At 37.7% G+C, this 27,745-nt stretch overlaps 2 protein-coding genes and 1 long non-coding RNA gene across 4 annotated transcripts in view; all 3 read left to right on the top strand.

Moving 5' to 3' along the window:
• The window catches only part of LOC107477539 (pyruvate kinase 1, cytosolic), a 30,956-nt gene extending 13,700 nt beyond the window's left edge, over positions 1-17,256 (top strand). Inside the window, exons 6-16 of the mRNA XM_016097578.3 lie at positions 119-250; positions 644-724; positions 1,997-2,068; positions 2,199-2,288; positions 2,430-2,574; positions 2,792-2,880; positions 4,817-4,912; positions 14,777-14,844; positions 16,248-16,347; positions 16,456-16,515; positions 16,863-17,256. Coding sequence (XP_015953064.1) covers positions 119-250; positions 644-724; positions 1,997-2,068; positions 2,199-2,288; positions 2,430-2,574; positions 2,792-2,880; positions 4,817-4,912; positions 14,777-14,844; positions 16,248-16,347; positions 16,456-16,515; positions 16,863-17,015 — 1,086 coding nt within the window. The 3' untranslated portion in view covers positions 17,016-17,256. The remainder of the gene's footprint in view (positions 1-118; positions 251-643; positions 725-1,996; positions 2,069-2,198; positions 2,289-2,429; positions 2,575-2,791; positions 2,881-4,816; positions 4,913-14,776; positions 14,845-16,247; positions 16,348-16,455; positions 16,516-16,862) is intronic.
• A 2,255-nt stretch (positions 17,257-19,511) lies between these two features.
• LOC107477550 (uncharacterized) lies at positions 19,512-27,445 on the top strand. Its single transcript, XR_008006606.1, has 4 exons — positions 19,512-19,646; positions 19,720-19,830; positions 19,941-20,054; positions 27,300-27,445. It is a non-coding gene; the product is annotated as an uncharacterized LOC107477550 (long non-coding RNA).
• Positions 19,543-27,445, top strand: LOC127745414 (uncharacterized). Of its 2 annotated transcripts, none has more exons than XR_008006605.1 (3): positions 19,543-19,664; positions 26,910-27,075; positions 27,186-27,445. XR_008006605.1 is itself a non-coding variant. In XM_052258050.1 (3 exons), the coding sequence occupies exon 1, from the start codon at positions 26,129-26,131 to the stop codon at positions 26,783-26,785; it is 657 nt and encodes a 218-aa protein (XP_052114010.1). In that variant the 5' UTR covers positions 26,126-26,128; the 3' UTR covers positions 26,786-26,891; positions 26,965-27,075; positions 27,186-27,445. The 2 variants fall into 2 exon arrangements, 1 of the variants encoding a protein (XP_052114010.1); XM_052258050.1 differs by lacking the exon at positions 19,543-19,664 and adding an exon at positions 26,126-26,891 and having other exon boundaries at positions 26,965-27,075.
• Positions 27,446-27,745: the final 300 nt, after the last annotated feature.

Below are 27,745 nucleotides of genomic sequence, written 5' to 3'. Positions count from 1 at the left end.
TCTGTTGATTCTATGGAGAGGGAAAATTATAGGGATATTGAAAGGAGCATAGTGCTGATACTTGTTCTCAAAATTCTTACTACTCTTTTACTCAATTAGTTCTGATTTCGAAATGCAGGTCAAAGATGTGGATGGTGATGATGTCACTTGTGTCATAAAAAATTCTGCTACACTTGCTGGCTCTCTTTATACTCTACATGTCTCACAAATTCGTATTGATCTTCCTACGCTTACTGATAAGGATAAGGAGGTAACTTACAAAATATTATGTACTTAAATTAGTGAGATTCACGCGCTGATCAGGATGATATATACTTTTGTAGCTTGAGAGCAGTGCTATACCTTTTTACCTACATAAGCTGGGAATAAGGGTAGAATTGAGTTATATATCTTTGTCAAAATCATAGATTCGTTTTACAGAATTATCTTTCAATTATTTCTGAATATTCTTTAATGTTTTATTTGAAGTTTAGATAGATTTAAAAGTGTTCTAATGGCTACAAAATAGATGTGGTAAATTATGATATCACTTCTAGTCGCTTGTGTATCTTAGTGTAATTTCACATTCATGGCTGTAAAGATACCTACAATTTTAATCTCGTGTAGTCGTGTTAATCTTCTGATTTTCCATTCACTCACTCAGGTAATAAGCACATGGGGGCTTCAGAACAATATAGACTTCTTGTCATTATCATACACTAGACATGCAGAAGATGTTCGTCATGTAAGGTCTATCCCCGCTAGGTTTTTCTTTATGATTGCCTATTTTTTTTCTCCTTTATTATTATAAGATAGGTTCAAAGGAAATAACTAACATAGATTTAAAACTTAGACAGTTACTTAAATTTTGTCAGGATTTTGCTGCTGTATTTTACTTTGTTTCTCTTATGATAATTGACTTTTGTTCTATTGACTTGTTATGAACGCATTAAGAATAACTTGATGGTGATGCCGATTGCATATTTGTGTATAGATTATGATTTCTGCTTATTAATGATGAATATGTGCTTAATTGTAGATATAGCATTGTTGTATAAAATGTTTATCCACCCCCCCTCTCCCAAAAACAAAACTAAGAAAAAGAACATAAAAGAATGTCATTAAGACGGGGAATGGAATAATACAAGAAGGGAGGACAAGAGATCCTCTGAAGTCTCTGAACAAAAGCTTAGTGAAGTGTAGATTCCAATCTCTCAATGTGCCTAAGAGGGAAAACCCTAAAACCATCAAGAGTTTTACACTAGACATAATAGAAGTGTCTAATTCTATCTCACAGAATTTGTTTATTTGAAAATCTATCATTAAAGGAGCATGAATTGCACTACAACCCGGTGTCCAAATAGTAGCATATATTGCACAATACCACAGTTTGTCTCTTTCCTTCCCCCTAAACCAACAAATTTAATCAACAAAGCTTATCATAAGGTTGCGAGGCAGAACCAACACTCACCAAAGTATTCCATAAAGAGCCATAGGACAGGGCAAACAAGATTTGAAAGTGTATCCGATTTTGTCCCACACATAAAACACATCAGTGGAGATATCCTTATGCAGCCTTTGAACCTGTAAATTGTCATTGGTATTAATTTTGTTAAGCACAACTGTCGATATAAAGGGTTTGAGTTTAGAGGGAGCTTTGGATCTTAGTGATTTAGAAAGGGAGAGGATTGAGTTCTGAAATCTGATATTGTTGAACTAATGAGTCACAGTGTACATTAATTGATGTATTTATATGCAGTGAGTAGTTGCTGCTGCACATTACTCTATCTAATTGATAAGCTGTGGGAACAAGGGATTATCTTGCACTGTTACATGGCTTATCCCTTTAGGTGTTAATCTAAAATATTTTTCTGTTATTAACTAAAATTGAAAGAAATACAAATATAGGCTCGAGTTCATTGAACCTGAACATAAATAATAAGCTCTAGGTCGGTGGAATCATTTTGTTTTTTCATAATGGAATTAGCTTATGTGCCAATAATTTTCGATTCTGCAGGCTCGTGAGTTTCTCTCTAAATTCGGTGACCTCAAACAGACACAAATTTTTGCAAAGATTGAAAATATAGAGGTGAGACACTTTAAGATCATTTGAACATTTTACTTTCCACCCAAATAGACAATAATAATTGTTGAAGACCCTTGGCGTATAGTTAAGATATTGCCTTTGAAGTCTCATCTTTCTGGTTTCTACTCTTTAGGGATTGACTCATTTTGATGAGATATTGAGAGAAGCTGATGGTATAATCCTCTCACGTGGAAATTTGGGGATAGATCTGCCACCAGAGAAGGTTAGCTTTTTTGTGTATAGAAAAACCAGAATTTAAAATTCTTTCATGTGATTGTTGTCATTGTAGTATGCCTTTTGTAGCTGTTTATAGTGCTTATAGTACATTTTACTGGACTATTACAAATGTCTATACATTTGGCAGGTGTTTTTATTCCAAAAGGCTGCTATTTACAAGTGCAACATGGCTGGAAAGCCGGCTGTTGTTACACGTGTCGTGGACACTATGACTGATAATCTAAGACCTACCCGTGCTGAAGCAACTGATGTTGCCAACGCTGTGTTGGATGGTAAGTTTTATTTTACAAATATATCCCTTTCATGATGTGCTGAAGTTTGATTGTTAGATTTAGCAAATTCTGCCTGTGGCCTAGACACTGGGATTAGATCAATGATATTATCTGTTTCTTAAGTATTTCTTTTAGTTCTGGGTTTATCACATTATAAATAAGTATGCAATTCACCTTCATCTTAAATATGTTTTCTTTTCTCCTTTTTAATTCTCAGGCAGTGATGCAATTGTTCTTGGGGCAGAGACCCTACGAGGATTATACCCAGTGGAGACTATTTCCACTGTTGGGAAAATTTGTTCTGAGGTAGGTTTGTGCTTTTCATTGTAAACAACATTCCTACTACACATACAGTTATATACCAAATTTCCATGTCACTTTTCAGTTCTTAAAGATCAAGTTCACTTTTAGGTAGTCTGATGAAATTTCCATTTGTGATATTTTAGGAGTTGTCCTATTGTCTACCAAACATTTTTTCTTTTACCTTTTTCCTGCCTTTTTACAAAATTTTTATTGAGAAATCAAACCTCAATTTGGTGTTATTCATAATTTAGGTGGTGCTAATGCTAGGGAATATTTGTCTAACGAGTTCCTAGATATTATGACATCCCATGGCATTCTTTATCGAATTTCTTGTGCTTATACTCCTTGGCAAGGAAAGGTTGTTGAACACAAACCCATCACCCCACTGAAGCAGCTTGAAGTCCTCTTATTTATAGTGGTGTATTTTCTGCTTTATTTTTTGGTTGGGGTTGCAGTTCAAGGTGGAGGTTGAGATGGGTAGGATGGTGTTCTTGCTGCCACATTGGTTATTGTTGATGGAAATATCTTAGTAGGGTGGGGTCCTAATGATGCTATTGCTTGTTGCCAAATGTCACACCCAAATATTCAGTTTGGATTGTGTCAGATTGTGTAAATGTCTTCTCCAGTGCCAAGATGGCCTCTATTGAACTATCTTTGGCAACAGTATCAGTTGGATATTAAGAATGCCTTATTCATTGGAGACTTGAAGAAAAAGTCTATACAGAGCAACTTACGTCTTTTCCAAGATACCAAATTATCTCCTTGAAAAACTCATTATCTTGAGATAGAGTGTCTATTTGAAGGAAAACTTTGACACTTTTAACCAGATACGTCCATATGGCTTTTATTTTCTTAGAGAAATCTTTTAACTTGACTCCATTTTGATCTGATTAAAGCTGTATTAATCCTATACTTATCCTTGAAAAAGGATTTGTTTTGATAAAATACATCTAGAAGAGGTGGGACTATATCCCCATGGGAGCATACATAAATCATAAATGTAGATTATACAAGATTGGTTATTGAGAGGAGCCAATTCTGTGGCATTTGAATACTTCTTGTTGTAAATCTAGTGACTTTGAGGAGTAAAATCAAGTGCCGAGACAGAATTTTAGCCTTTTAGGCCACAGCATTTTGAATTTGTGAACTATGTTTGATTTTCAGATAACTTGATAATAAATTGCAACTACCTCTATAAAATTATTTCTTAACAACAAATCTGCTATTAGTGTTGCTTATCTCTGTTCAATGAGGCAGCATAGAACTGATAGGAACCTAGAGAAAACTGGGCTAATTATAGTGGCTCTACGTGTAACTAACTGCTGTGGTGGCATAGTATGTAGAAAGAGTGAACGTGCAAAGGGTATATGCTGTAAGGGGAAGCATCTTAGGCTACTGGGAGAGATTGAGCACTCAACTGGAAGATGTAATTGTTCTTTTATGTCTGCAATTATCACATTGCTGGATGTGTTTTCTTGCTGAAACAATCCATTCAACAACTTCTGCTATCTTTTATTTAAAGTTGATAGTGGTCTCCCAAAAGATTTAGGATAATGTTTTAACTACTCTGTTTTCTGCGTTTAAATCTGTAGAAAGATCAAAATTCCTAGAAAGAGAGAGATGCTAATTGAAGCTGCAACTGGTTTGAATATTTTGTCTAGAAATAGTTTGGAGGATATCTGCTCAAGTCCTTTTTTATGAATAAGTTGTGTGGAGGATGCTTAATAATACTAGTTTTAGGTATTAAAGTAAAAGAAGGATATACTGTGTTTTGTTAAATATATTCCATTTCAAGTGGGAAAAGATTTATAAATTAGATCTGGAATTCATATTTGGCACCAGAAACATTTAATATATCATTTAAATATAGTTCTGATAGTCAGAATACTTTCTAATTTCCAAACCACAGAGTTGGTCTTAACAAGCTGCTCATTTGCAGGCAGAGAAAGTTTACAATCAAGATTTGTATTTCAAGAAGACTGTCAGATATGTAGGAGAGCCAATGAGCCATATGGAATCAATAGCTTCCTCTGCGGTATTACTCTCTCTTCCATTACTTAGGTTTTCAGTATTTGTTTATTTGTTGAACTGTGCTACGTCTATTCAATTGATCAATGAATCTTGTGCCAGATGTAGCCATGTAGACATGTCAAAAATGTTAGAAAAATATATATCTTCACAGCATATCTTGTAAATATGGTAGCAAATCATCTATACATGTGACAGGATGACTGGATTAATTAGGGGCTATCTTAGACTTTAGGGAATTTGAGTCAATTACTTGTGAGAATTAAATACTATACACAAGAAACTTAACAAAATCCATATCAACACTTCATTTCAAGCTGGTGTATATATGTTGTGTGCATCAAGCTTGTCACATGTATAAGTTATGCTTGGATCCTTGAGGGCCTTCATGAAGATATTGGCCATATTGGCCACTTGATCATGCTAAATGATGTTGGTAACGTCTTTGGAGATAATGTTTACCCATGAATAGTAATCAATTTCTATATGCTTGGTGCGGTTCATGAAAGAGTAGATTAGAAGTGATATGCAAGGCAGCTTGATTATTGCAAATGAGTTCATGGTCACAATCTCACAAAAGGTTTCAAATCTTGTAAATCCATTTGGTTAAACACCTTAGGCTATGTTTGGTTACTATTCATGTCCATAGGAGACATTTCCATAGGCTCCTTGAAATAATACTAATAATATTAAAATTTAATTTGGATTCCATTTCCTATAAATTAGGAAAATCATACTAAATATTTGGGGTCATTATAATCATGCTATTTTCATTGTAGCTGCATGCATATATATGGCAGCCATGGTGCAACTGAGACACAAGGTGTTTTACACTAATGCTTCTCTCTTGTCTTAACTCTCACCACTAAGTTTGTTGTCACTTTTTTGAGAGAGAATTCTATTGTGAGACCCTGCTAATGCTTTTTCAAACTCTATACTCAGCCTACAGAAATGTATACTACAGCAAAGGTCCCCGGGTCAACTATACTTTTAGCAAACTTGGTACATATTATATCATTAGGAGCACGGATATGTTGAATGGTGACGACGATGAGTTTTTCTGGCAGGTGTTGAGAGAGCAGAGAACAGATAGGAAATTAATTATGGGGAATATGATTGAATAGAGAGATCTCTCAAAGTGCCTCTTTATGAGAGAACTTTTGCGTGGTCTAGAAACTTGCGGATAAATTCTCGTTGCAAGTATAGTTTCTAAACCTTCAAAAGTTCTTTCATACAAATGTTTTGGTTGTCACAAGTAACAAACCCCCTTGAAATTGATAACCGAATATTCAAACATCGGGTCGTCTTCTCAAGGAATTTGTTACATACCTTGGAGAGAGAGAGAATGCTGACTCAGCAGCAAAGGGAAGAAAATAATCCCTTTACTACCTTATCATTATTCTAGAAGAAGCAATAAAGAAAAGGGAGGAATAATAGGCAGGAGAAATGTGTAATTATAAGTGACAATAATTGATGATTGGATTAGTCAGATGAGAGAATCAAGGAGGCGTAATCGTAGGAGTTGAATGCTAATTATGATAATTAATTTGAGGAAAGGCAATAAAAGGAGGAGCTGATTAGGTGAGAGGTAGGAAAGGATTTGGAAAGGCCTAGGTTAGGAGAGAAGAGGACTCTCGAAATTCCTCTGTTATCTTTTACGTTTCTATTATATTTCTGTATTTCCATTAAAATAAATACCAGTGTAACAACTGGTATCAGAGCACCGGTTCTTGGTGTTCTGTGCATGGTGTCCACGCAAGCTGCCATGGAGTCAAGGTTGGAGGCGGTGGAGAAACGGATTGAGGAGTTACAGGAAGCTCAACAACGATCCTTGGAGGCATTCTCAGCAAATATGTTGAGACAAATGAGGGAGTTGCTACCTCAACAGCACCAAGGTGGAGGTGCTGGTGCTAACGACACCGGTGGAGGAAATGACGGTGGAAGGAACGAGCAAGATGACGAGAGGATAGAAGGGAACGGTGCAGGAGATGAAGGGCAGAGGCGATTCGAACCAATTCGAAAGCTTGACTTACCGGTATTCTCGGGGGAGGATCCGAATGGCTGGTTGGTGAGAATGGAACGCTACTTCAGGGTAATCGGAGTAGTTCTAGCGCAGAGGCTGGATTTTGCAACAATGGCTTTGGAAGGGGAGGCCCTCACCTGGTTCGAATGGTGGGAAGAATACACACCATTTCAGACATGGAGACGATTCAAGGAGGACTTATTGAAACGTTTTCAACCTGGAGCTGCTCTCAACCCCATGGCTCCGTTACTAGAGGTGAAACAGGTGGAGGACGTCGCTCAGTATAGGCGAGAGTTTGAGGCTGCAGCACGAACGCAGAGAAACCTGGGAATAGAGGCTCTCATGTGCATCTTTGTCAATGGACTCAAAAAGGAAATTCAGGCAGAATTGGAGGTGGCTCAGTTCGATAATTTACCAGCTTTAATGGATAGAGCCATGGCTATTGAATGGAGAAATCAAGCATGGAAGGAGACCGGGGTTGACCCTAACGGCATGAGGGTGGAGGGGTTGACGAAAGGGAGCGGGTCACGCGGATCTGGTTCGGTAGGAGCTAGATTTGGATTTTTCAAAAATCCTAGTTCGGTGAAGTACAACACCCACGACGGCATAGGCGAATCGAAGGGCGAGATTGGATCCAACACAAACAGAGGCACCCCTACTCCTCGTACAGGCCTTACCACCAGTTTGAACGGAGGCAACAACGCTTCTCATTCGCAGACGACTCGCGGCACACGGCGGCTCTCGAACGAAGACTGGGCAGAGAGACAGAGGAAAGGGTTGTGCAATTGGGTAACATAAATCAAATACAAATAAAAGCTTCAGAATAAACAAAAATAGAAGAGAAACATAAATTATTGAACCTGGTATGAAGAAACAATCCTAATCCTAATAGAAATCCTAATCCTAAATGCTAAGAGAAAGGAGAGAACCTCTCTCTCTAAAAACTACATCTAAAACATGAAAAGTGAATTATGAGAGCATCATTATGAATGGATGCATTCCCCCACTTTATAGCCTCTAATATGTGTTCTCTGGGTTGAAAATTGGGTCAAAAACAGCCCAGAAGTCACTTCCAGCATTTTCTGGTCCGTACAGGTCGCGAAAAAGTAACGCGGCCGCATGGCTCACGCGGCCGCGCGGGTTGCGTTCCTGCCAGGTCACGTGTCCGCGTGACTCACGCGTTCGCGTCGCCTGGTGTCGGGGCAACTATGGCAAATTATATATTAAATCGAAGCCCCGAACGTTAGCTTTCCAACGCAACTGGAACCGCGTCGTTTGGATCTCTGTAGCTAAAGTTATAGCCGTTTGAGTGCGAAGAGGTCAGTCTGGACAGCTTAGCAATTTCTCCAACTTATTGTATTCCTTCTACTTTTGCATGCTTCCTTTCCATCCTCCAAGCCATTCCTACCCTATAATATCTGAAATCACTTAACACACATATCAAGGCATGTAATGGTAATAAGAGAGGATTAAACATAGGGAACTTAAGGCCAAAGAAGCATGTTTTCAATCAAAGCACATAATTAGGAAGGCAAATGTAAAACCATGCAAATAGTATGAATAAGTGGGTAAAGAGTTGATAAAAACCACTCAATTGAGCACAAGATAAACCATAAAATAGTGGTTTATCAACCTCCCCACACTTAAACATTAGCATGTCCTCATGCTAAGCTCAAGAGAAGCTATAAAGGAATGAAGAGGAATGGTAGAATGTATGAGATGCAACCTATGAATGCAACTAAATGCAACATGCTTTTACCTACTTGGTTAAAAGTAAACAATTCTTTTAAGAACATATATGAACTGGATTTCACTAATTCAAATCATAAAAATGAAGTACAAATAGACTTGCAAGGAGAAAATAGCTCATGAAAGTCGGGAACAAGGGATTGAGCATCGAACCCTCACTGGTAGTGTATACACTCTAATCACTCAAGTGTTTAAGGTTCGATTCTCTCAATTCTCTACTAACCTTGCTTTCTAAGGCTTGTTTTTCTTCTACCAATCAACAAAAATTTAATGCATAAATGCACATATCAAGAGGTCTTTTAAGGGTTGTAATGGGGTTAGGGTCAATGTAGGATTGTATTTGGCCAAGTGGACTAAAATCTGAATCCTTAATTAACTGAAACTTTTCCACCTAACTTAAACAATCCATGTAATCATAATACAACATCTAACCATCCATTAACCATGTTTTCCACATATTCATGCATTCTAATTTCAAGTACAGTACATATGCATTGCCTTTACTACTTACTTTGGGGCATTTTGTCCCCTTTTTCTTATTTGCTCTTTTTCTCTTCTCTTTTTTTTTTCAATGCATATGATTAAATTATTGGATGCATGAATCATGTCCTAAACATTTCTTTCACATTTTCAGAAAATTCTAACATACTCAATTCTCAAACCAAATGTTTCCAAATTTACTTCCCCACACTTAATTCATGAGCACTCTCACTAGTCTAAGCTAACCAAGGATTCAAATTAAGGATATTATTATTTTCCGCTTAGAGTTAATGATGTGCTAAAGTAAAGAATAAAGGGGTATAATAGGCTCAACATTGGTTTGCAAGGGATAATGAAAGGTAAGGCCATATGGGTATGTAAGCTCAGTGAAACAAATGCCTCAATCATGTAAGTGCATGCATACATCAAATAATGGAAATATAGAATTAAGCAAGACAAAGATCACAATTTTAGAGAGAAAAATACACACTAAAACAAAATTTTGGTTGATAAAATACAACCAATTCAAATAGGCTCAAAATCTCACAGGTTTTGTGTCCGAACTCTTCCATGGAGATCGGTATCGACCTCCCCACACTTAAAGATTGCACAGTCCTCGGTGCATGCTGAGATGTGCAGGTGGATGGGCTGTTCCAACTGATGCTTTTCTTTAAGATTTTGCAGATGGACTTGTCTGTCTCCCCATGTAAACGTCTTCCGGTTCCCCTCCGGGTGGCCATCCTGAAAGAAAAAGGGAAGAAAAAGTAACCCAGAAATAAAGATAAGAAAATAAATAAAGTATGGGTGGGGTAATGCCAAATGATAAGGGTCTCATTTACATGGAAGCTTCAACATGTACGTGAGAAAATAATAGAAGCCATGGCATACCAGTGGCATAAAATTTGTAACATAGGGGAGGAGAGTGGGTAATGGAAGTATCAATACAAGTTCATGCCAATGCAAATGGAGTGCAAGTATCATAAAAGATTGGCATTGGCAGATAATTAGTATCATCCCACAGTGTAAAACAAGTTACCAAAATAAATTCAAGAAAATATGCAACGGTTGAATAAGAAAATTTTTTTAACACCAATAAAAAATTCAGAAAAGGAAAGAAAAATATGCACAATTTTAAAATGCAATGAATGAAATATGCAAATAAATGAAGTAAAATAAGATGAAGGTGAAAAAGAATGAGAAGTGAAAGAAATAAAGTAAGAAAGAAGAAAGAAGAAAAGATAGAAGAAATTAGGATTGAGGAAGAAAAGATAAGATATTTTGGCATATAAGGTTAAGGTGTGCGATGCTGGCGACGCGGCCGCGTGGGGCACGCGGTTGCGCGACTTGCGCTGATACTGATTGACGCGATCGCGTCGGTCACGCGGTCGCGTGACACAATTCATGCTACTGGCGCGAGGGCAGCCTCGCGCTCGCACAACTCTCTGTTCAATTTATTATTAGTGCCAAATTTTAAGTGACGCGATCGCATGGGGCATGCGATCGCGTGAGTGGGCTCTAAAGGAATATGACGCGGTCGCGTGGGTCACGCGGCTGCGTGGGAAGGATTATGCGTTCAGCACCACTCTCGCACAACTTTCGGGTGTGCACCACTTTGACGTCGAAATCTTGGTCACGCGGCCGCGTGGGTCACGCGGTCGCATGGGTCACACGGTCGCGTGGGAGGCCATTATTCCCATGCGACGCGGACGCGTCAGTGACGCGGTCACGTGGGTTGAGTTGTGCCATTGGCACGCCTCCAGCCATGCTCCAGCGTGACTCTCTGTTCGTTTTTATTTTTTTTTTATATATGCAATATGCAAAATGCAATATTAATATGAATGTTATGCAAAACTCCAGGTTCAATGAAATAAAATAAAATTCGAAATTAAACAAAACTAAATAAAATTATAATTGAAAAAAGGAAAGATCATACCATGGTGGGTTGTCTCCCACCTAGCATTTTTAGTTAAAGTCCTTAAGTTGGACATTTGATGAGCTTCCTGTCATGGTGGCTTATGCTTGTACTGATCCAGGAATCCCCACTAATGTTTGTATCTCCAGTAACCTCCGGGGTCCCAGACTAAACATATAAAGCCCTTACGAAGCTTCAAACAGATTCTTAGGCTCCCGGGGTGACAAATGTCAAAACAGATTCCAAGATCCCAAACCTTACCTTTACACCCGTTTTTGTCTTGATCTGCATTTTTCCAGCCGGGTGAAAGGTGATCTGAATTCTCACTGCAGCGACCAAACAGCTTCCTAGACCCATTCAGTTGAGCTTTATACCAACCTTTGCGTTTAAACTTAAAACTTCCAACCATGATGAACCTTGCAGGACAATTCTTACCACTGACCATCTTCCTCTTACTCTTGATGTCACAAAGAGCTCTAAGTTGACCATCCGTCTCCAGTAGCCCATATTCAAGTGGGATTAGAAAGCTAAGGGATATGAATTTTACCCACTTGAATGTTGTGAAGGATGATGGCAACTTAGGGGGAGGTATTTTTAATGAAATTGCAAGCTCCACTCCCTTGTGCTCCTCTCTGATAATTACCACCTCTTTGCAAGCTTCTTCAATTTCAACCTCTTCCTCTTGGTAGCTTTCTTCCAATTCAATCTCCTCTTTATTGCTTTCCAAGGGCATGGGGGGTTGTGCTTCTTCTTCTTGAATCTCCATCTCTTGATCAACCTCTTCTAAGTCTTCAACTATGATATGCTTTGGAGGTTGTACACCCTCCTCAGCATCAATTTCAACCGTCTTGGAAGGAGGCTCTATGTCTTGACTTTCCCATGGAGGTTCTGCATCTCCTAAGTCTTCAACCACTTCTTCTTCTTCTTGAACAATGACAGCGTCTTCTACTTGTTCTAGTATGAATTCATTCTCTGTCTTGTCCACTGGGGTTTCTGGTATCTCCGTCATGCTACGCTCTTCAATAGACTGTCCACATGGAGCTGTGGCTGATCCTTGTATATTTGAGCACCTAGAAACCCATTGAATTACTACTTGCTCCAGTTGTTGAATGGTTGCCTGAAATCGATCCACTGTTTCCTTGAAACGATCCTTTGTCTCTTGATGTACTCGACTTTCATAAGTAGGATCATAGTGCTCTTGGATTGATGGATATGGAGATAATGAATATTGAAGTGGTGGTTCTTGGGAGTAATTGGGTTGGAATTTGGGTGGTTCTATATATGGTTCATATGGCTCATAAGGTGGTTGGTATGGTGGTCGAGGGTTAGGGTCATATGGAGGTGAATGGCGGAAAGGGGCTTGTGAGTTTGGTGGTCCAAAGTTATGTTGAAGAAAGGGTTCATAGGCATATGGTGGTGGTTGTTGATAGTCCATTGGAGGTGGTTGTTGCCATGAGGATTGATCAAGTCCTTGTGGCTCCTCCCATCTTTGATTGTTCCAACCTTGATGCCTGTTCTCATTGTAATTTCTTCTTCCTGCAACATTATTGTAACCAGACTCATAGCCAAAGGAGTGAGAGTTCATGATAGCAAATAAAAAAAATTAAAAACAAAAATAAAAACAAATTGAAATTAAAAAGGTTATTTGAATTTGAAAATTAAATTTTGAAATTTGAATTTTAAATTTTGAAATTTGAATTTTTAATTTTTGAAATTTGAAATTTATTTTTTTTTTTGAAATTTGAAAATTGAAAATTTTTAAATTTGATTTTTGAAATAAGATAAGATAAGATAAATATTTTAAAATAAAAATCAATAACCTCTTAATTTACGAAAAAGCAAATAAAAATAAAAAATAAAAACAAATCAAAAAGCAAATATTTACAATAACCAATAATAAGGCACACGTTTGCAATTCCCCGGCAACGGCGCCATTTTGACGTTAGAATTTTTGCCAGTAAAGAATTTCATAAAAACAGTCGCGTTGTAGATATAGTCTCTAAGCCGACAGAAATCCCTTCGTACAAACGTTTTGGTTGTCACAAGTAACAAACCCCTTTGAAATTGATAACCGAGTATTCAAACCTCGGGTCGTCTTCTCAAGGAATTGCAGGGAGGTATGTTCTTATTATTGGTTATGAGTTTGTAAATTAGGGGTTTTCGAAATTAGGGAGCAGTATGTTGCATAAGAAGAAATAAAATAAATAAATAACTATAAAATAAACTCTTGGCAAGGTACGAAAACAGGAAGTCCTATCCTGGTCATCCTTATCAATTGTAAAGAGAATTGGATTCTTCTCCCACTTTGTTAACCTCTAACTATGAAGGTAAGTTATGTGGATGAATTAATTCTGATTCCTCAGGTCCTAGTCTTTCCTAGAGTTATTGGAACTTGAATTAATTCTTGAAGAATTCCAATTTTCAATCAACAATGAGTTTAATAACTCAAGGGTCACCAATTATTTAACCAAAGCCGAAAGGGAAAAATAAATCTAAATTGAATTGAAAGCAATCTTAAACAGAATAAAACAATCATAATCTGAAATACCTCAAAATGCATTAATAAAAGAAATCAATTCTAACATGAAGTTCATAAACCAACATTAGCAAACTGAAATAAAATAATAGAATAAATAAAGAACCCGGGATTGAGAGCCACTCCTAAAACTAAGAGAAATCCTAAATCCTAATACTAAGAGAGAGGAGAGAACCTCTCTCTCTAAAAACTACATCTAAAACATGAAAAGTGAATTATGAGAGCATCATTATGAATGGATGCATTCCCCCACTTTATAGCCTCTAATCTGTGTTCTTTGGGTCGAAAACTGGGTCAAAAACAGCCCAGAAGTCACTTCCAGCACTTTTTGGTCCGTACAGGTCGCGGAAAAGTGACGCGGCCGCATGGCTCACGCGGCCGCGCGGGTTGTGATCCTGCCAGGTCACGTGTCCGTGTGACTCACGCGTTCGCGTCGCCTGGCGTCGGGGCAACTATGGCAAATTATATATCAAATCGAAGCCCTGGACGTTAGCTTTCCAACGCAACTGGAACCGCGTCGTTTGGATCTCTGTAGCTAAAGTTATAGCCGTTTGAGTGCGAAGAGGTCAGTCTGGACAGCGTAGCAATTTCTCCAACTTATTGTATTCCTTCCACTTTTGCATGCTTCCTTTCCATCCTCCAAGCCATTCCTACCCTATAATATCTGAAATCACTTAACACACATATCAAGGCATCTAATGGTAATAAGAGAGGATTAAACATAGGGAACTTAAGGCCAAAGAAGCATGTTTTCAATTAAAGCACATAATTAGGAAGGCAAATGTAAAACCATGCAAATAGTATGAATAAGTGGGTAAAGAATTGATAAAAACCACTCAATTGAGCACAAGATAAACCATAAAATAGTGGTTTATCACCTCCATTTTGATTGTTCCATTTCTTTAATTTTTTTCTATATCAAGGTTTTTACTTGATATCACATACTAATGTTGCTGTTGAGACCATAATAAAGAACATTTTCTCATCATTATATTCTTTTGTCTGTTACCAGTTTCTGTCAGATACATTAGCAACTTTGTGGAGGAGCCTTAGTATTCTACATATATAATATATCATGTGCATATCTCATTAATAGCATTTGTGTATATATATGAATGCATCAATTTTGAGTAATTTTACTGGGGATTATTGTGTCTTTTCCTACATGCAGGTTCGGGCAGCAATCAAGGTTAAGGCATCTGTTATTATATGCTTCACCTCTTCTGGAAGGGCTGCAAGGTTTTATTATATCTGTTTTTATAACTTTGTTAAAATAATTTTATCATCTTTTGTTCATTATACCTTGTTATTATCAAATAAACTATCTTATAACATCCTTATTGTATCATACTACTGTCTTTGGTGATCTTTGATACTGTCTTTGGTGAGTTTTGTTGTTTCGTTTGAGAACTTTGTGTTAAGGATAGGGAGGTATGCTCTGGTGATTTCAAAGTAATTTGGTGTTGGTTGTTCAGTGTTGGACATGGCAACAAAACTGACACTCTGCCACTGCGGACATATGTGTCAGAGGCATGTTGCCAGGTCTTGCTGTGTGCTGCTTCAACATTTATGGTCAAAATCCCCGACACGCTACACACACAGCTGCTTCTATAGTTACCACTTTGTAGGCACTGAGATCCAACTTTACCTAGGACCAAATCCTTTTTCCTAAGCATGTCCTCCCTTCCGAACATCATTTGCGTGTTTCTTTCCAAGGCCACCCTGATAGTTACTCACCATCTTTTTTCTCATTTCACTGCAATAATAGATATATTAGAGTTCTTAGAATGTGAGAGATAGAAGAGAGAAATCAGAGGGAGAGAGAATACAGAGAAAAATATCTGCAACTTAATCGGTTATTCTCTGTGAGCACTGAAGAGTGCTTTGATACAACGCACTGTGGCTTGCTTAGCAAGCTAATCCCCAAGGGTTAGAACTGTCTTTTCTCTACTTACGTTATTTACCCTAGCTGATTTTCTAACTAACTCCTATGGAGCTATCACTGGCTTACTCTATGGTGATCACTCAATTTCCCTCTGCAGACCCCTTAATAATATTGGCCTTGGGTTTTCTATCGGCTTACTCAGTGCACTGTATTGCTTTGTTTATTTTACAGTGTCTCATATCAATATATTGTCAAATAATTTATAGTATCTATTTTTCCCCCTTAAAATTTCCCCTTTAAAATCCATAATCTCAATGTTTATTAGTATTTGCTTATTGTGTTGATAGTTTCTGAATGGCCATCTTTTGATGAAATTCATCAGATGATATTGATCTCCTCTAATAACCTTCTTAGGGTAGTCTTATGTGTAAATTATACCAAGTACAAAGACACCAAGTGTATTTTACCTAAATCTTTGGGAAGATCAAAGTATGTTTTTAGAACGATTCTATTTTGATGACTGACAGTGTAAAAGGTTTTATATTATCATCTAATCCAATTCATTGGTTTAGATAATCAAATTCGAAGTCTTTTACACTAACAATGAGGGGAGTCGGGTTGAATTTCATCCAATTTCAGCAGAGATCAGTGTAATTTGCCAGTTTATCTAGGCTGTTAACAGTTGCATGCTATTTTCTTCATTTTTAATATCTTGCAAGCCTATAGTTTGAGAATATGATGATCCGTGACTGAGCAGGTTAATTGCAAAGTACCGGCCAACCATGCCTGTAATATCTGTTGTCATTCCTCAACTAAAGACAAATCAACTCCGATGGACTTTCACCGGAGGTTTTCAGGTACTTTTTATAAGGGTGTAACACTTGTTGATTCATTAAGAATATTTTATAAGGAAACAACATTAAATCCACTCTGACTTGACACATCCTTTGGTGATTCATTTGTAGGCAAGACAATCACTTATTATTAGAGGCCTTTTTCCTATGCTAGCAGATCCACGTCATCCAGTAAGAATAATTAATCTTGATTATTCATATTTATATGTATAGAAGATGAAAATTTGATTTAAAAAATAGGGATGAGAATGATATTCATCTGGGCAGGGACATATCTCATCCTAGATGTACAAAATTATCCCTAGTTCGTGAATAGAATATGTTAAAAGCATAGTATATAAGCATGGAATATTGTTAGCATCATTTTGGTATCACGTGAAAGGAATCATAGTATTATTCCTAGTATGTACACACTTAGGGTCAATTTTATCTTGTTACTATTAAGTACCAATAATTGACCAAGATACATGTTACTTATTCTTGGTAAGAACTTACGCTTGTTTGTATTGTGGCTGTAGGCCGAGTCTAAAAGTGCAACAAATGAATCAATCCTCAAGGTTGCTTTAGACCACGGCAAGGCCTGCGGTATTGTAAAGCCACATGATCGTATTGTTGTTTGCCAGAAAGTTGGCGACTCGTCAGTGGTGAAGATTATTGAGCTCGAAGATTAGAAACCTCATAATTTTGAAGGATGTATTGAGATATCGCTTGTACTTGTTTTATTTTGCTTTCCATCGATGTATAACTAATAATAAGCCCAAAGGTATGTAATGTTCAAGTAACCTCCAAATGCTTCCGACAAACTTGACTGATTATTAAGGATTTAGAGTCGCTTTGCAGCATCACCTATGTCGTATTTTGTATTCCCCACTTATCTGCAATAAATAACGAATCACCAATGTTCAGTGAGTACCTTGTACATAGACATAGCTAAAATTCTGTTTTACTGGGTTTCTGATTTCCTATCAACTAAGGTGTCTTGGACGATTATCAAAGGTTCAAGATCTTATTTTGGAAGTAAACCAACTCTTCTTTATGGGTGCTAGTCAAAGAAGTACATCAAAGTTCAGAATTTGTCATGAAAAAGAAGTAAATTTGACAGTTATAAACAAAGAACACAACTTTCTGGAAATAATAACTTGAAATAAAATTAGACTTTACAGAAATCCAAAGCATTTGACAAAGAATAATCTTTACAGACATTTGAAGATGCAACTACAATGAAAGAGTAACAACAAATAAAAGAAAAGCCTTTGTAGAGAAGTAAAATGCATGAAAAGTAAAGAAAACAGAGAAAATGTAGGACAAACAGGACTTGGAGGACTATGTTATGTGTATACTAATATTAGTCACCAAAATCAGTTATTAGTATAAAATACATGTTGAAATACAAATACATATTGAAAATAAATCAAATTACGTATTTATATACAACTATATTAGTGATTGATTTTAGTGGTTGATTTTGGTATACGAATATTATTTTTGGGACTCAACAAATGCAGAAATTCTATGATGTATGTGTTTAAGGGTATTTTGAGAGTAAAAATTTCAACCTTGAGCCAGTTTTCTCTGTAACGAATAAAAATATGTCTCTGTATGTAAATGAGAACCAAATTCTATGATGTATGTGTTTAAGGGTATTTTGAGAGTAAAAATTTCAACCTTGAGCCAGTTTTCTCTGTAACGAATAAAAATATGGCTCTGTATGTAAATGAGAACCAAGTAGAGTTAGCCTCACAAAGTAATGAACTGGCGTCACCAAATACGCATGAGGAATTAGTTACGAGTCAGGGACACGTGGCAAGTATTCCGAACAATTCGGGGCTAAGAAGCGAAGGGAGAGAATGATTAATAGGAGGCTCGATGACTTTGCATGGTAGCGTGTTGTGGTATTCACTTGTCAGCTAATTCATTCTGTTTCTCTTTGTTTTTCTTTTTATTTTGAGTAAATTTTCATAATGATCTGTAAGATTTATGCAACTAACTGAAATGGTTCTCAAAATTCAAATTTCTCTATAGTAGTTTTTCAAATAGAGTTTCAGATACTACTGTAAGACCCAAAACTTTTGAAAAGTCTTTTTGTGAGCAAGTCTCAAATCATATAGTTATTTATAACCTTAATTTCAGAAATTATTTTATTAAAGATAACTAAGGCAAGTTTTAATTTATTGGATTTGAGACGAGTTATAATTATTATCCAATTTTATAATTATTGGATTATTTTCTATATTTAAATTATAAAGTTGCCAATTATAAAATAATAAGGATTTTATATGATTTGAATTAGATAAGTAATATTTTAAATATTAATACTGCTATTTTGAAAAATGAAAAAATTAAGTATATTATTTCTTATTATTTGATTTGGGCATTTTATTGAAAATAATTGTAAAGTTGATGAACAAATAGTATTTTATACGTTATTGTTATTGGATTAGAATTTATTTCTAATTACTATATTATCCATATTTTTAAGTGAAATTACTATAATGCCCCTTACCCTAATTTTGGCATACCCTTTCCCCATTCCCCCTTCATGCTGCACAGCCTCAAACCCCTTTCTTTACTGTCCTTGCTGCGCAGTCTTTATGCTGAACACCCACACCCACACTCTTCATTGAGAAACGCATCACACACACACCCACAAAGCACGGTTGGCCGAGGGAGGAGAATCGCACCGGCGTGTCGGGCTTCACCACCACCATCGCGCTGGGCCGTTGTGCTCCACGCTGTGCCGTCGCCGCTGCACACCGAGGGAAGAGAGATCGAGAACAGAGCTGCAATTGGAGGGGAAGAGACTGACGGGAAGGGCCTCGCGAGGAGGGTTCACGCCGTGCCGCCACTAGCGCTGGGGTCTGACGCCGCCTGTCACCGTCGGGAGCTTCCTTGCCGTTGCCACAGAAGCTGCCTTTGTCGGCGCCGTTGGAGGCGCGAACGGAAGAACGCCGTTGAGAAGGGAAATGTGAGCTGTGAGCCACGGGCAGAGGAGAAGCTCCACCCTTGTTGTCGCTGGAGGAGTTCTGTGCGTCGCCATCGAGGGTTGCCGCGGGTGGGGAGAAGACGCCGCCGCCTCACGCCGCTATCACCATCTGAGCTCGCTGCTGCTGATGATGGTAAGCCCAAACCGTCGCCGACAAAGGGATTCAGGCCGCCGCAGGTGTTGCTGCCGGAAAAGGGGACTGCATCTCCGTGATTCCGGCCGCCGGGAGAGGTTCTGTGACCTCTGGAAGCACCGCCGGAGTTCCGGACTCAGCTTCTGCCACTCGAGACCCTGCTGCCGTCGCCGGAAAGGTTTGCCGGTAAGGGTTTTATTTGAGGTTTCTGTCTTTTTTGAGTTCCGAGAATATCGTAGTCACTACGTGTTGGTTTCAGTTGGCGCGATCTGAAATTATCGTCGCTGTCGCTTGAGGTGGCTGCCGCGTTGCCGCCGAACCGGTTCAGAGACCGCCGCTGTTTTGGTTCAGTCGCTCCTTCTTCGGTTCGGTAAGCATTTTGATTTGAAAGCCCTTTCGTTATTATTCTATTATCTCACGCTGAGGTTTGTGGTGTTAATTGCTATAAGATTGAGTTCGGTTGTTGTATGTTGCGATTAGAGTTGTTGAGACTGTTGCGAAAGTGGCTTGGAGCTGAGGTTTTGGTTGCCGTCAGTTCGATTTGAGGCGGAAAGGACTTGATGAGTCATTTGGGTTATGGAATTGCGTTTTGAGGTAGGGCGCTTTCCAAAGACGATGTTTTATGTATTGAAATTATTACATATGGATACTGATGTGAGATATTGTGTGTTTGGTGATTGTATCTGCCTTATGTATTACTTGATTGACTCGAATGATTATGGATGTTGGTTTGGCTGAATTGTTGTGCGGCTTTGTGAAATGTAATGTTTTGAAGTTGATTCTTTAAAGATTTGAAATCTGAGTTTAATCCGCTGAGGATTGATTTGAATTGAGTTAATTGTTTTGATGATTTGAAAAGTCGAATGCACTTTTGGATTCAGCCTGGTTTACTTTAATTGATTCGGTTTTGGACAAATGATTTTTTATTGAGCCGTTTCTTTAAAGCCTTGGAAATGAGTTAAATCGATTGATATTGAGTTAATTTTGAAATAGTATCCTTGAGATACGCCACTGAGGCGATTGTTGGATTTAGCATGCTTTGAATTGATTTCTGGTTTTGTGTTGTTGAAAAGGAATGAGGAACGGTTTAGTTGGGACCCGAACCGGGTGACAAAAGTCCAAGTTTTAGGGGAGGTGCTGCCGAAATTTCTATAAAATCCGAGTCCTTATTGAAATGTTGTCTGGAAAATGATGAATTAAAGACTTTTATTATTTTATTTGAATTATCAAGAAAAGGATGATTCATGCTTTCGAAATGAGTTAGTAAAGAGGAAATTGTGATTTAATCTTGCTTCTTAAGGAAGGCCTTGTACCTCTTTCAAGAGAAGGTTAATTAGATGAAACTTGTGTTTTAAAGCTGTTTGAATGTGAAAAGGATTTATGCCTTTGAATTTGACTTGGGGGTTTCAATTAAAGAAGTTTCAATGACTTTGAAAGAACCTGAATGCCTATTGACAAGTTTCATTTTGAAATATTTTGAGAAATGTTTTAGGTACTCTTTGAATTTTGAATTCTTGTAGTTTGAATTTTGAATTCTTGCAAGACTAAAACAATTTTGAATAGTTGAAACGTTCTAGAATTTATCAAGGGGGTTGAAGTTGGTTTTGCCTAAGTAAAGGAAACGGCTTTGAAAGAAGTGAATGATTACGTGACTCAGTTTGGCATAGATCCTATTTTATCATTCAAATCAGAAAGCCAAGGTTTTAATGATTTAAAATGATTTTGGTAGAATGAGTTATGTTATTCTCCCCTAAAGACTTGGAACTCTGTCGGAAAACTTTTCTTATAAAATCCCATTGTTGGATGGGTGATTTTGAATACTTTGAAATAAATCCTTAACTTGCCATGGTTTTGGGAGTTTTGGAAAGAGAATGCTGAGGATGGCTTTGTTTTAAAAAGAGAACTCACTTTGAGTAAATTTGGCTTATGAGCCTGAGATGATTTGAGAAATGAGATCTTTAAAACCAAGGCTGAAAAGAGTTTAAATTTGATTTCAAAGTGAAATGTCTTGAGAAAAGTGAGTTATGGCTTAAATGCCGGTTTTATGAATTTGATGATGTTAAATGGTGGAATGGCTGTGTATGATGTTGATTTATGGCTGATTGCCGAATGAGTTATGGGCCGTATGGCTGATTATGAATTATGAATTTAAGCCGAAGGGCTGGATTTATTGATAAATTGGCTGGTTTTGGATTGAACCGTGAGCCGGATGGTGATCCATGGTTGAGTACAAATGCATGTATGCAATTGAATGAATTGTGAATTTAAGCCGGATGGCTGAGATGAATGTTGTATGCGAGTATGCTTGTGTTTTCTCTCTGGTTGTAAGGGTGACAGGGCACCGATACCCTCTAATGGCGACAGGGCGCAGATACCCTCTAATGGCGATAGGGCGCAAATACCCTCTAATGGCGACAGGGCGCAGATACCCTCTAATGATAATAATGTGCAACAGAGAGACTGTGTCCGAGTTAGCTACCAGACACGGCAGGTTGGCTTGGTAACCGACAGATGATATCATCAGCCACTAGGACAGACATGCATCATTTGCATCTATGTGACATTGTTTGGGAGTGCATATTGTACGTGGTTTGCCTTTGTGATTAACTTCTAATTATTCTACTTGCTGTAACTATTTGTTTGTGATTGAACTTCCTATCTGTGTTTGCATCTGGGATTCTGTTGGATTGTGGTGATTGGTTGATGGTTGGATTGTTTGGGCCTAGGGTCATGGTTGGAATGGGATGAACCGATGGTTGATTTCGGTTTTGTGTTTCTGATTTGGAATAAAGTATGAAATGCTAATTTGGTTCAGCATGGTTACACCTTTTTGAAAGGCTTTTGAGTTTTTGAGAATTGAACAGTTTCTCTTTTAGAAAAGATTTCAGATTTCTCTTTTATTGTAAACTGTTGTTTTTGAAAAGAGGCATAAGACGGTTATTAATCACTGGTATGGTTTATCTTCACGTATCCTATTACAGTAATTCCGAAAAACCCTCTACTGAGAACCCTTTCGAGGATGATGTTCTCACCCCCTATATTTTTCCCCTTTCAGGACATGGGCACAGAAGTCATGAAGAGTTTATTTAATTGTTGTTGAGATGCTCTGTATTGCTTTAGATTATTATTTTTGTACCCTCGCCTTTACCTTGATATATTCTGTAAGAGGGATAGGAATTGTATTGGGTAATGTTTGTAGTATTATTTATATATATGTATGTATATATATATATATATGGATGTACTCTTGATGAGCTTTTGTAAGTTGTATGGTATCTATGGATGTACGTTATCGAACGAAAGTAAATTTTGGAGCAGTATTGCGGTTTAAAGTTTTAAACATGCTCATATTTTAGTATTAAATAGTATAAGTGTCGTCGTAATGTCCAAGCTATCAGAGTTGCACAGCCGAAAGCGTGAGCTTTGGTAGTTAGGGTGTTACATTATGGTATCAGAGCGGTCCTTCCTGTAGAGCCTGAGGAATGGACCAATTATGCTTCAGTTGCATACCCTGAACGTTTGTCATGTATTAGGTCTTGTCGAATGACGAGAATTAGAGCCTTATGCACATGACGATCTATTGATTAACGCTGTTAGTCTTGCATTGCATAATTCTTGGTATTAAGTTTGGCCGGCTTAATACTAGTGAATTTTGTATATGAAAGCACTAATGGGTTATCATAGATGATATACGAGTTGAGTAAAGCGAATCGCGGGTTTTGGGAACGTTAGAAACTATTTCTCGAGGCTATTCAGTTGTGTATCTTGGATTTTGTTCGAGTCGACCTGTTCTTTCATATCCTAACTTGAAGTTCTTGTTGCTACTCCTCTTGAAAAGTAATTTGATGTTTCCACTCTGTTTCTCTATTCATATGCATTCTTGTTGATCTTAAGTGCATATGCTTATTTAAAATCCTTGTTGCATCTATCTTCCTCTATTTGAGTTCTTCTTTTACTGGTTTATGGAACTGCATTTACTTTAAATTACAATTTGACTTTCTAGCAATTTTACTATAGTTCCAATGCACATCTTCATTTGATTATGTATTTGGATATTTTTCAAAATTTTGGAAAGGAAAGCTTTTTCACTTTTATCCCGGTTGAGTTTTGGTTGATAAGCTTTACTTAACTTATTTTGAATTGAGTTTGATTTAGCATGCTATATGGTTTGTGCCATTGTTGCTCTTTTGAAAGTGTTGGACTCATAGCTTTCTTCCTATGAACGGACTAAATTCTCTATTAAACCTTCCATCTCTATGAATGTTATACTTGACTTTGTTTTTAACTAATCTTTTACATCTTGTGAACGTTACCATTGATCTTGGTTTTTCCAATCTTGTGAATCTCATTCTTATGTGAGTTAGTTTGATTTGTTTCAGAATAATGCATCCGTTTCAAAATAGTGCATCGTTTATCCTCTCGTTGTCTTTACAAGAGTTTTTTTTTACTCAAAGATTTATCCTTGAGAAATTACTAACGATTGGGTTGTCTTTTCCTATGACTTTGTATTCTTTTGAATCAATTGAAAACTTGTTTGATGTCTCATGCCTAGTGGATCTTGTTTGAACTACTTTGACTTAAGATCCTTCCTTGTATGACTTAACTCCTTTTAAGTACATTCTAATCTCCTTGAATATCCTTCGGAGATGGTGATTTCAAGAACACTTTGGAGTCTTGTTTTGAACTTTTAAAGAAGTTTTGAATTCTCTTTGAAGAAGTTCTAAATGAAATTTATTTTCTATTGCTTGATTGAGATTGAAACCATTGTTCGATTTTGACAAAGTTGATTTAAATTTGGCATGCGCTATTTTAAATGAAGTTTCGAATGGCTTCATTGTTTAATGGAAACCTATCCATTTGTAACGCACCGCTTATTGCCTTTACCAAATTGTAAGCAAATTTTATCTTGGAAATTCTTTTCTAAAAAGAGTTTAATTTTCTCTTTCGTCCTTGCTATGAATGTTATACACGCTTGTTGGAGTATGGACTCTGGGAATTTTTGAACAAGCATTTGATTTCTCTTCCGAGTTTTATGATTGCCTTTGGTTAAGTTGTGCACCTAATTATCTTTCTAAAATATTTGAGGAGATATTTTAGCCTTTAGCTAAACTTGTGTGCACCTTGTTTTTAAAATTCTGCATGATCTGTTTCAACATAAAAATTGTATTACAGCAAAGCCACGTTATTGCTTTTGTTATTCTCTTGGAGAATGTTTGTTACTTAACCTTTCTTCTAAATTGCGAAGTGATTTTTTCGCAAGTTTTCAATTCTTTTATGAACAATGTATTCGGAAGTATTTTTAATCATGCTCTTGAGTTCTGTGAGTTTTATCTTGGGTTTGAAATATTTTCTTCTGTAAACATCATGCTTCCTCGACTTAGCTTGAGTTTGTTTCAAACTGATGTGCTGGTTTTCTTCTTATTGATCCTATTGGATTTCTTTGATTCAAGGATCATCTTTGAGGTTGTCAATTGTATTGTGTCTAGCAAACTTCATTGCTTGAGTATCCTTGGCCATCTGGTATTGGATACATCCTCTCAAATCTATTATTGCTATCCTTGACATTTGACTCTCCTTTCTAAATCTTGTATCCTTCTGAGTAGACTCGAGAATTGTTTTGATATCACGTGCGACTTGTAGACGTAGTAACGCGATGTGTTAGTTCTTTAAGACGTGATATGTGTATATAGAAGGTGAAACAGTAGGTGTACCATGTTTTGAGTTGTGGGTATTTTGTCTCTCGCAGACGAGTTTGCGGGTGTTAGGCTTATGTTGGCTATGAGGTTGTACAATGTTTAATGGAGTTGGGAAATTGAAGCTCTAAAGTGGGAATGAGTTTTGTCAGCAAATGGTATGCCGCTGTTTAAATACCAACATGTTTTGCAGCCTTTTACCACACTAATTACCACTTTGCTTTGTGAACGTCTATCTTGATTTGCACCCTATTGTGGCACCTCAAGTGTTTGTAAAGCCTTGAGATCATATGACCTTGTGCATTGAGCCTATCTTGTAACGTTTACTTTGCAATCCCATTCCTACCTTTGTATCCTTATGCATACGACCATCCAAGAGTTGAGAAGTATTTTTGCTTCTTCCTTAAATGTGTTCAATGGTGAACTGTTAGGAAATTTCTCTCATTTTGTATCAATTTTCGAGGACGAAAATTTTTATAAGGTGGGTAGAATGTAAGACCCAGAACTTTTGAAAAGTCTTTTTGTGAGCAAGTCAATCATATAGTTATTTATAGTCTTAATTTCAGAAATTATTTTATTAAAGATAACTAAGGCAAGTTTTGATTTATTGGATTTGAGACGAGTTATGATTATTATCCAATTTTATAATTATTGGATTATTTTCTATATTTAAATTATAAAGTTGCCAGTTATGAAATAATAAGGATTTTATATGATTTGAATTAGATAAGTAATATTTTAAATATTAATACTGCTATTTTGGAAAATGAAGAAATTAAGTATATTATTTCTTATTATTTGATTTGGGCATTTTATTGAAAATAATTGTAAGTTGATGAACGAATAGTATTTTATACATTATTTTTATTGGATTAGAATTTATTTCTAATTACTATATTATCCATATTTTTAAGTGAAATTACTATAATGCCCCTTACCCTAATTTTGGCATACCTTTTCCCCCATTCCCCCTTCATGCTGCGCAGCCTCAAACCCCCTTCTTCAATGTCCTTGCTGCGCAGCCTTTATGCTGAACACCCACACCCACACTCTTCTTTGAGAAACGTATCACACACACACACCCACAAAGCACGGTTGGCCGAGGGAGGAGAATCGCACCGGCGTCGGGCTTCACCACCGCCGTCGCGCTGGGCCGTTGTGCTCCACGCTGTCCCGTCGGTGCTGCACACCGAGGGAAGAGAGATCGAGAACAGAGCTGCAATTGGAGGGGAAGAGACTGACGGGAAGGGCCTCGCGAGGAGGGTTCACGCCGTGCCGCCGCCAGCGCTGGGGTCTGACGCCGCCTGTCACCGTCGGGAGCTTCCTTGCCATTGCCACAGAAGCTGCCTTTGCCGGCGCTGTTGGAGGCGCGAACGGAAGAACGCCGTTGAGAAGGGAAATGTGAGCTGCGAGCCATGGGCTGAGGAGAAGCTCCACCCTCGTTGTCGCTGGAGGAGTTCTGTGCGTCGCCGTCGAGGGTTACTGCGGGTGGGGAGAAGACGCCGCCGCCTCACGCCGCTGTCACCATCTGAGCTCGCTGCTGCTGATGATGGTAAGCCCAAACTGTCGCCAGCAAAGGGATTCAGGCCTCCGCAGGTGTTGCTGCCGGAAAAGGGAACTGCATCTCCGTGATTCCGGCCGCCGGGAGAGGTTCTGTGACCTCTGGAAGCACCGCTGGAGTTCCGAACTCAGCTTCTGCCACTCGAGACCCTACTGCCGTCGCCGAAAATGTTTGCCGGTAAGGGTTTTATTTGAGGTTTCTGTCCTTTTTGAGTTCCGAGAATATCGTAGTCACTGCGTGTTGGTTTCAGTTGGCGTGATCTGAAATTGTCGTCGCTGTCGCTTGAGGTGGCTGCCGCGTTGCCGCCGAACCAGTTCGGAGACCGCCGCTGTTTCGGTTCAACCGCTCCTTCTTCGGTTCGGTAAGCGTTTTGATTTGAAAGCCCTTTCGTTATTATTCTATTATCTCACGCTGAGGTTTGTTGCGTTAATTGCTATAAGATTGAGTTTGGTTGTTGTATATTATGATTAGAGTTGTTGAGACTGTTGCGAAAGTGGCTTGGAGCTGAGGTTTTGGTTGCCGTCGGTTCGATTTGAGGCGGAAATGACTTGATGAGTCATCTGGGTTATGGAATTGCGTTTTGAGGTAGGGGCGCTTTCCAAAAACTATTTTTTATGTATTGAAATTATTACATATGGATACTGATGTGAGATATTGTGTATTTGGTGATTGTATCTGCCTTATGTATTACTTGATTGACTCGAATGATTATGGATGTTGGTTTGGCTGAATTGTTGTGCGGCTTTGTGAAATGTAATGTTTTGAAGTTGATTCTTTAAAGATTTGAAATCTGAGTTTAATCTGCTGAGGATTGATTTGATTTGAGTTAATTGTTTTGATGATTTCAAAAGTCGAATGCACTTTTGGATTCAGCCTGGTTTACTTTAATTGATTCGGTTTTGGACAAATGATTTGTTATTGAGCCGTTTCTTTAAAGCCTTGGAAATGAGTTAAATCGATTGATATTGAGTTAATTTTGAAATAGTATCCTTGAGATACGCCACTGAGGCGATTGTTGGATTTAGCTTGCT

The sequence above is a fragment of the Arachis duranensis genome, chromosome 3, assembly GCF_000817695.3.
Source record: "Arachis duranensis cultivar V14167 chromosome 3, aradu.V14167.gnm2.J7QH, whole genome shotgun sequence".
NCBI lineage: Eukaryota > Viridiplantae > Streptophyta > Magnoliopsida > Fabales > Fabaceae > Arachis > Arachis duranensis.
Note: the sequence above shows the minus strand (reverse complement) of the source record. Positions and strands in the feature narration are given on the sequence as shown.

Excerpts from the sequence above, each read along its gene's own strand:
- LOC127745414 (XM_052258050.1), top strand. The coding sequence starts at position 26,129 with ATGCTGCGCAGCCTCAAACCCCCTTCTTCAATGTCCTTGCTGCGCAGC.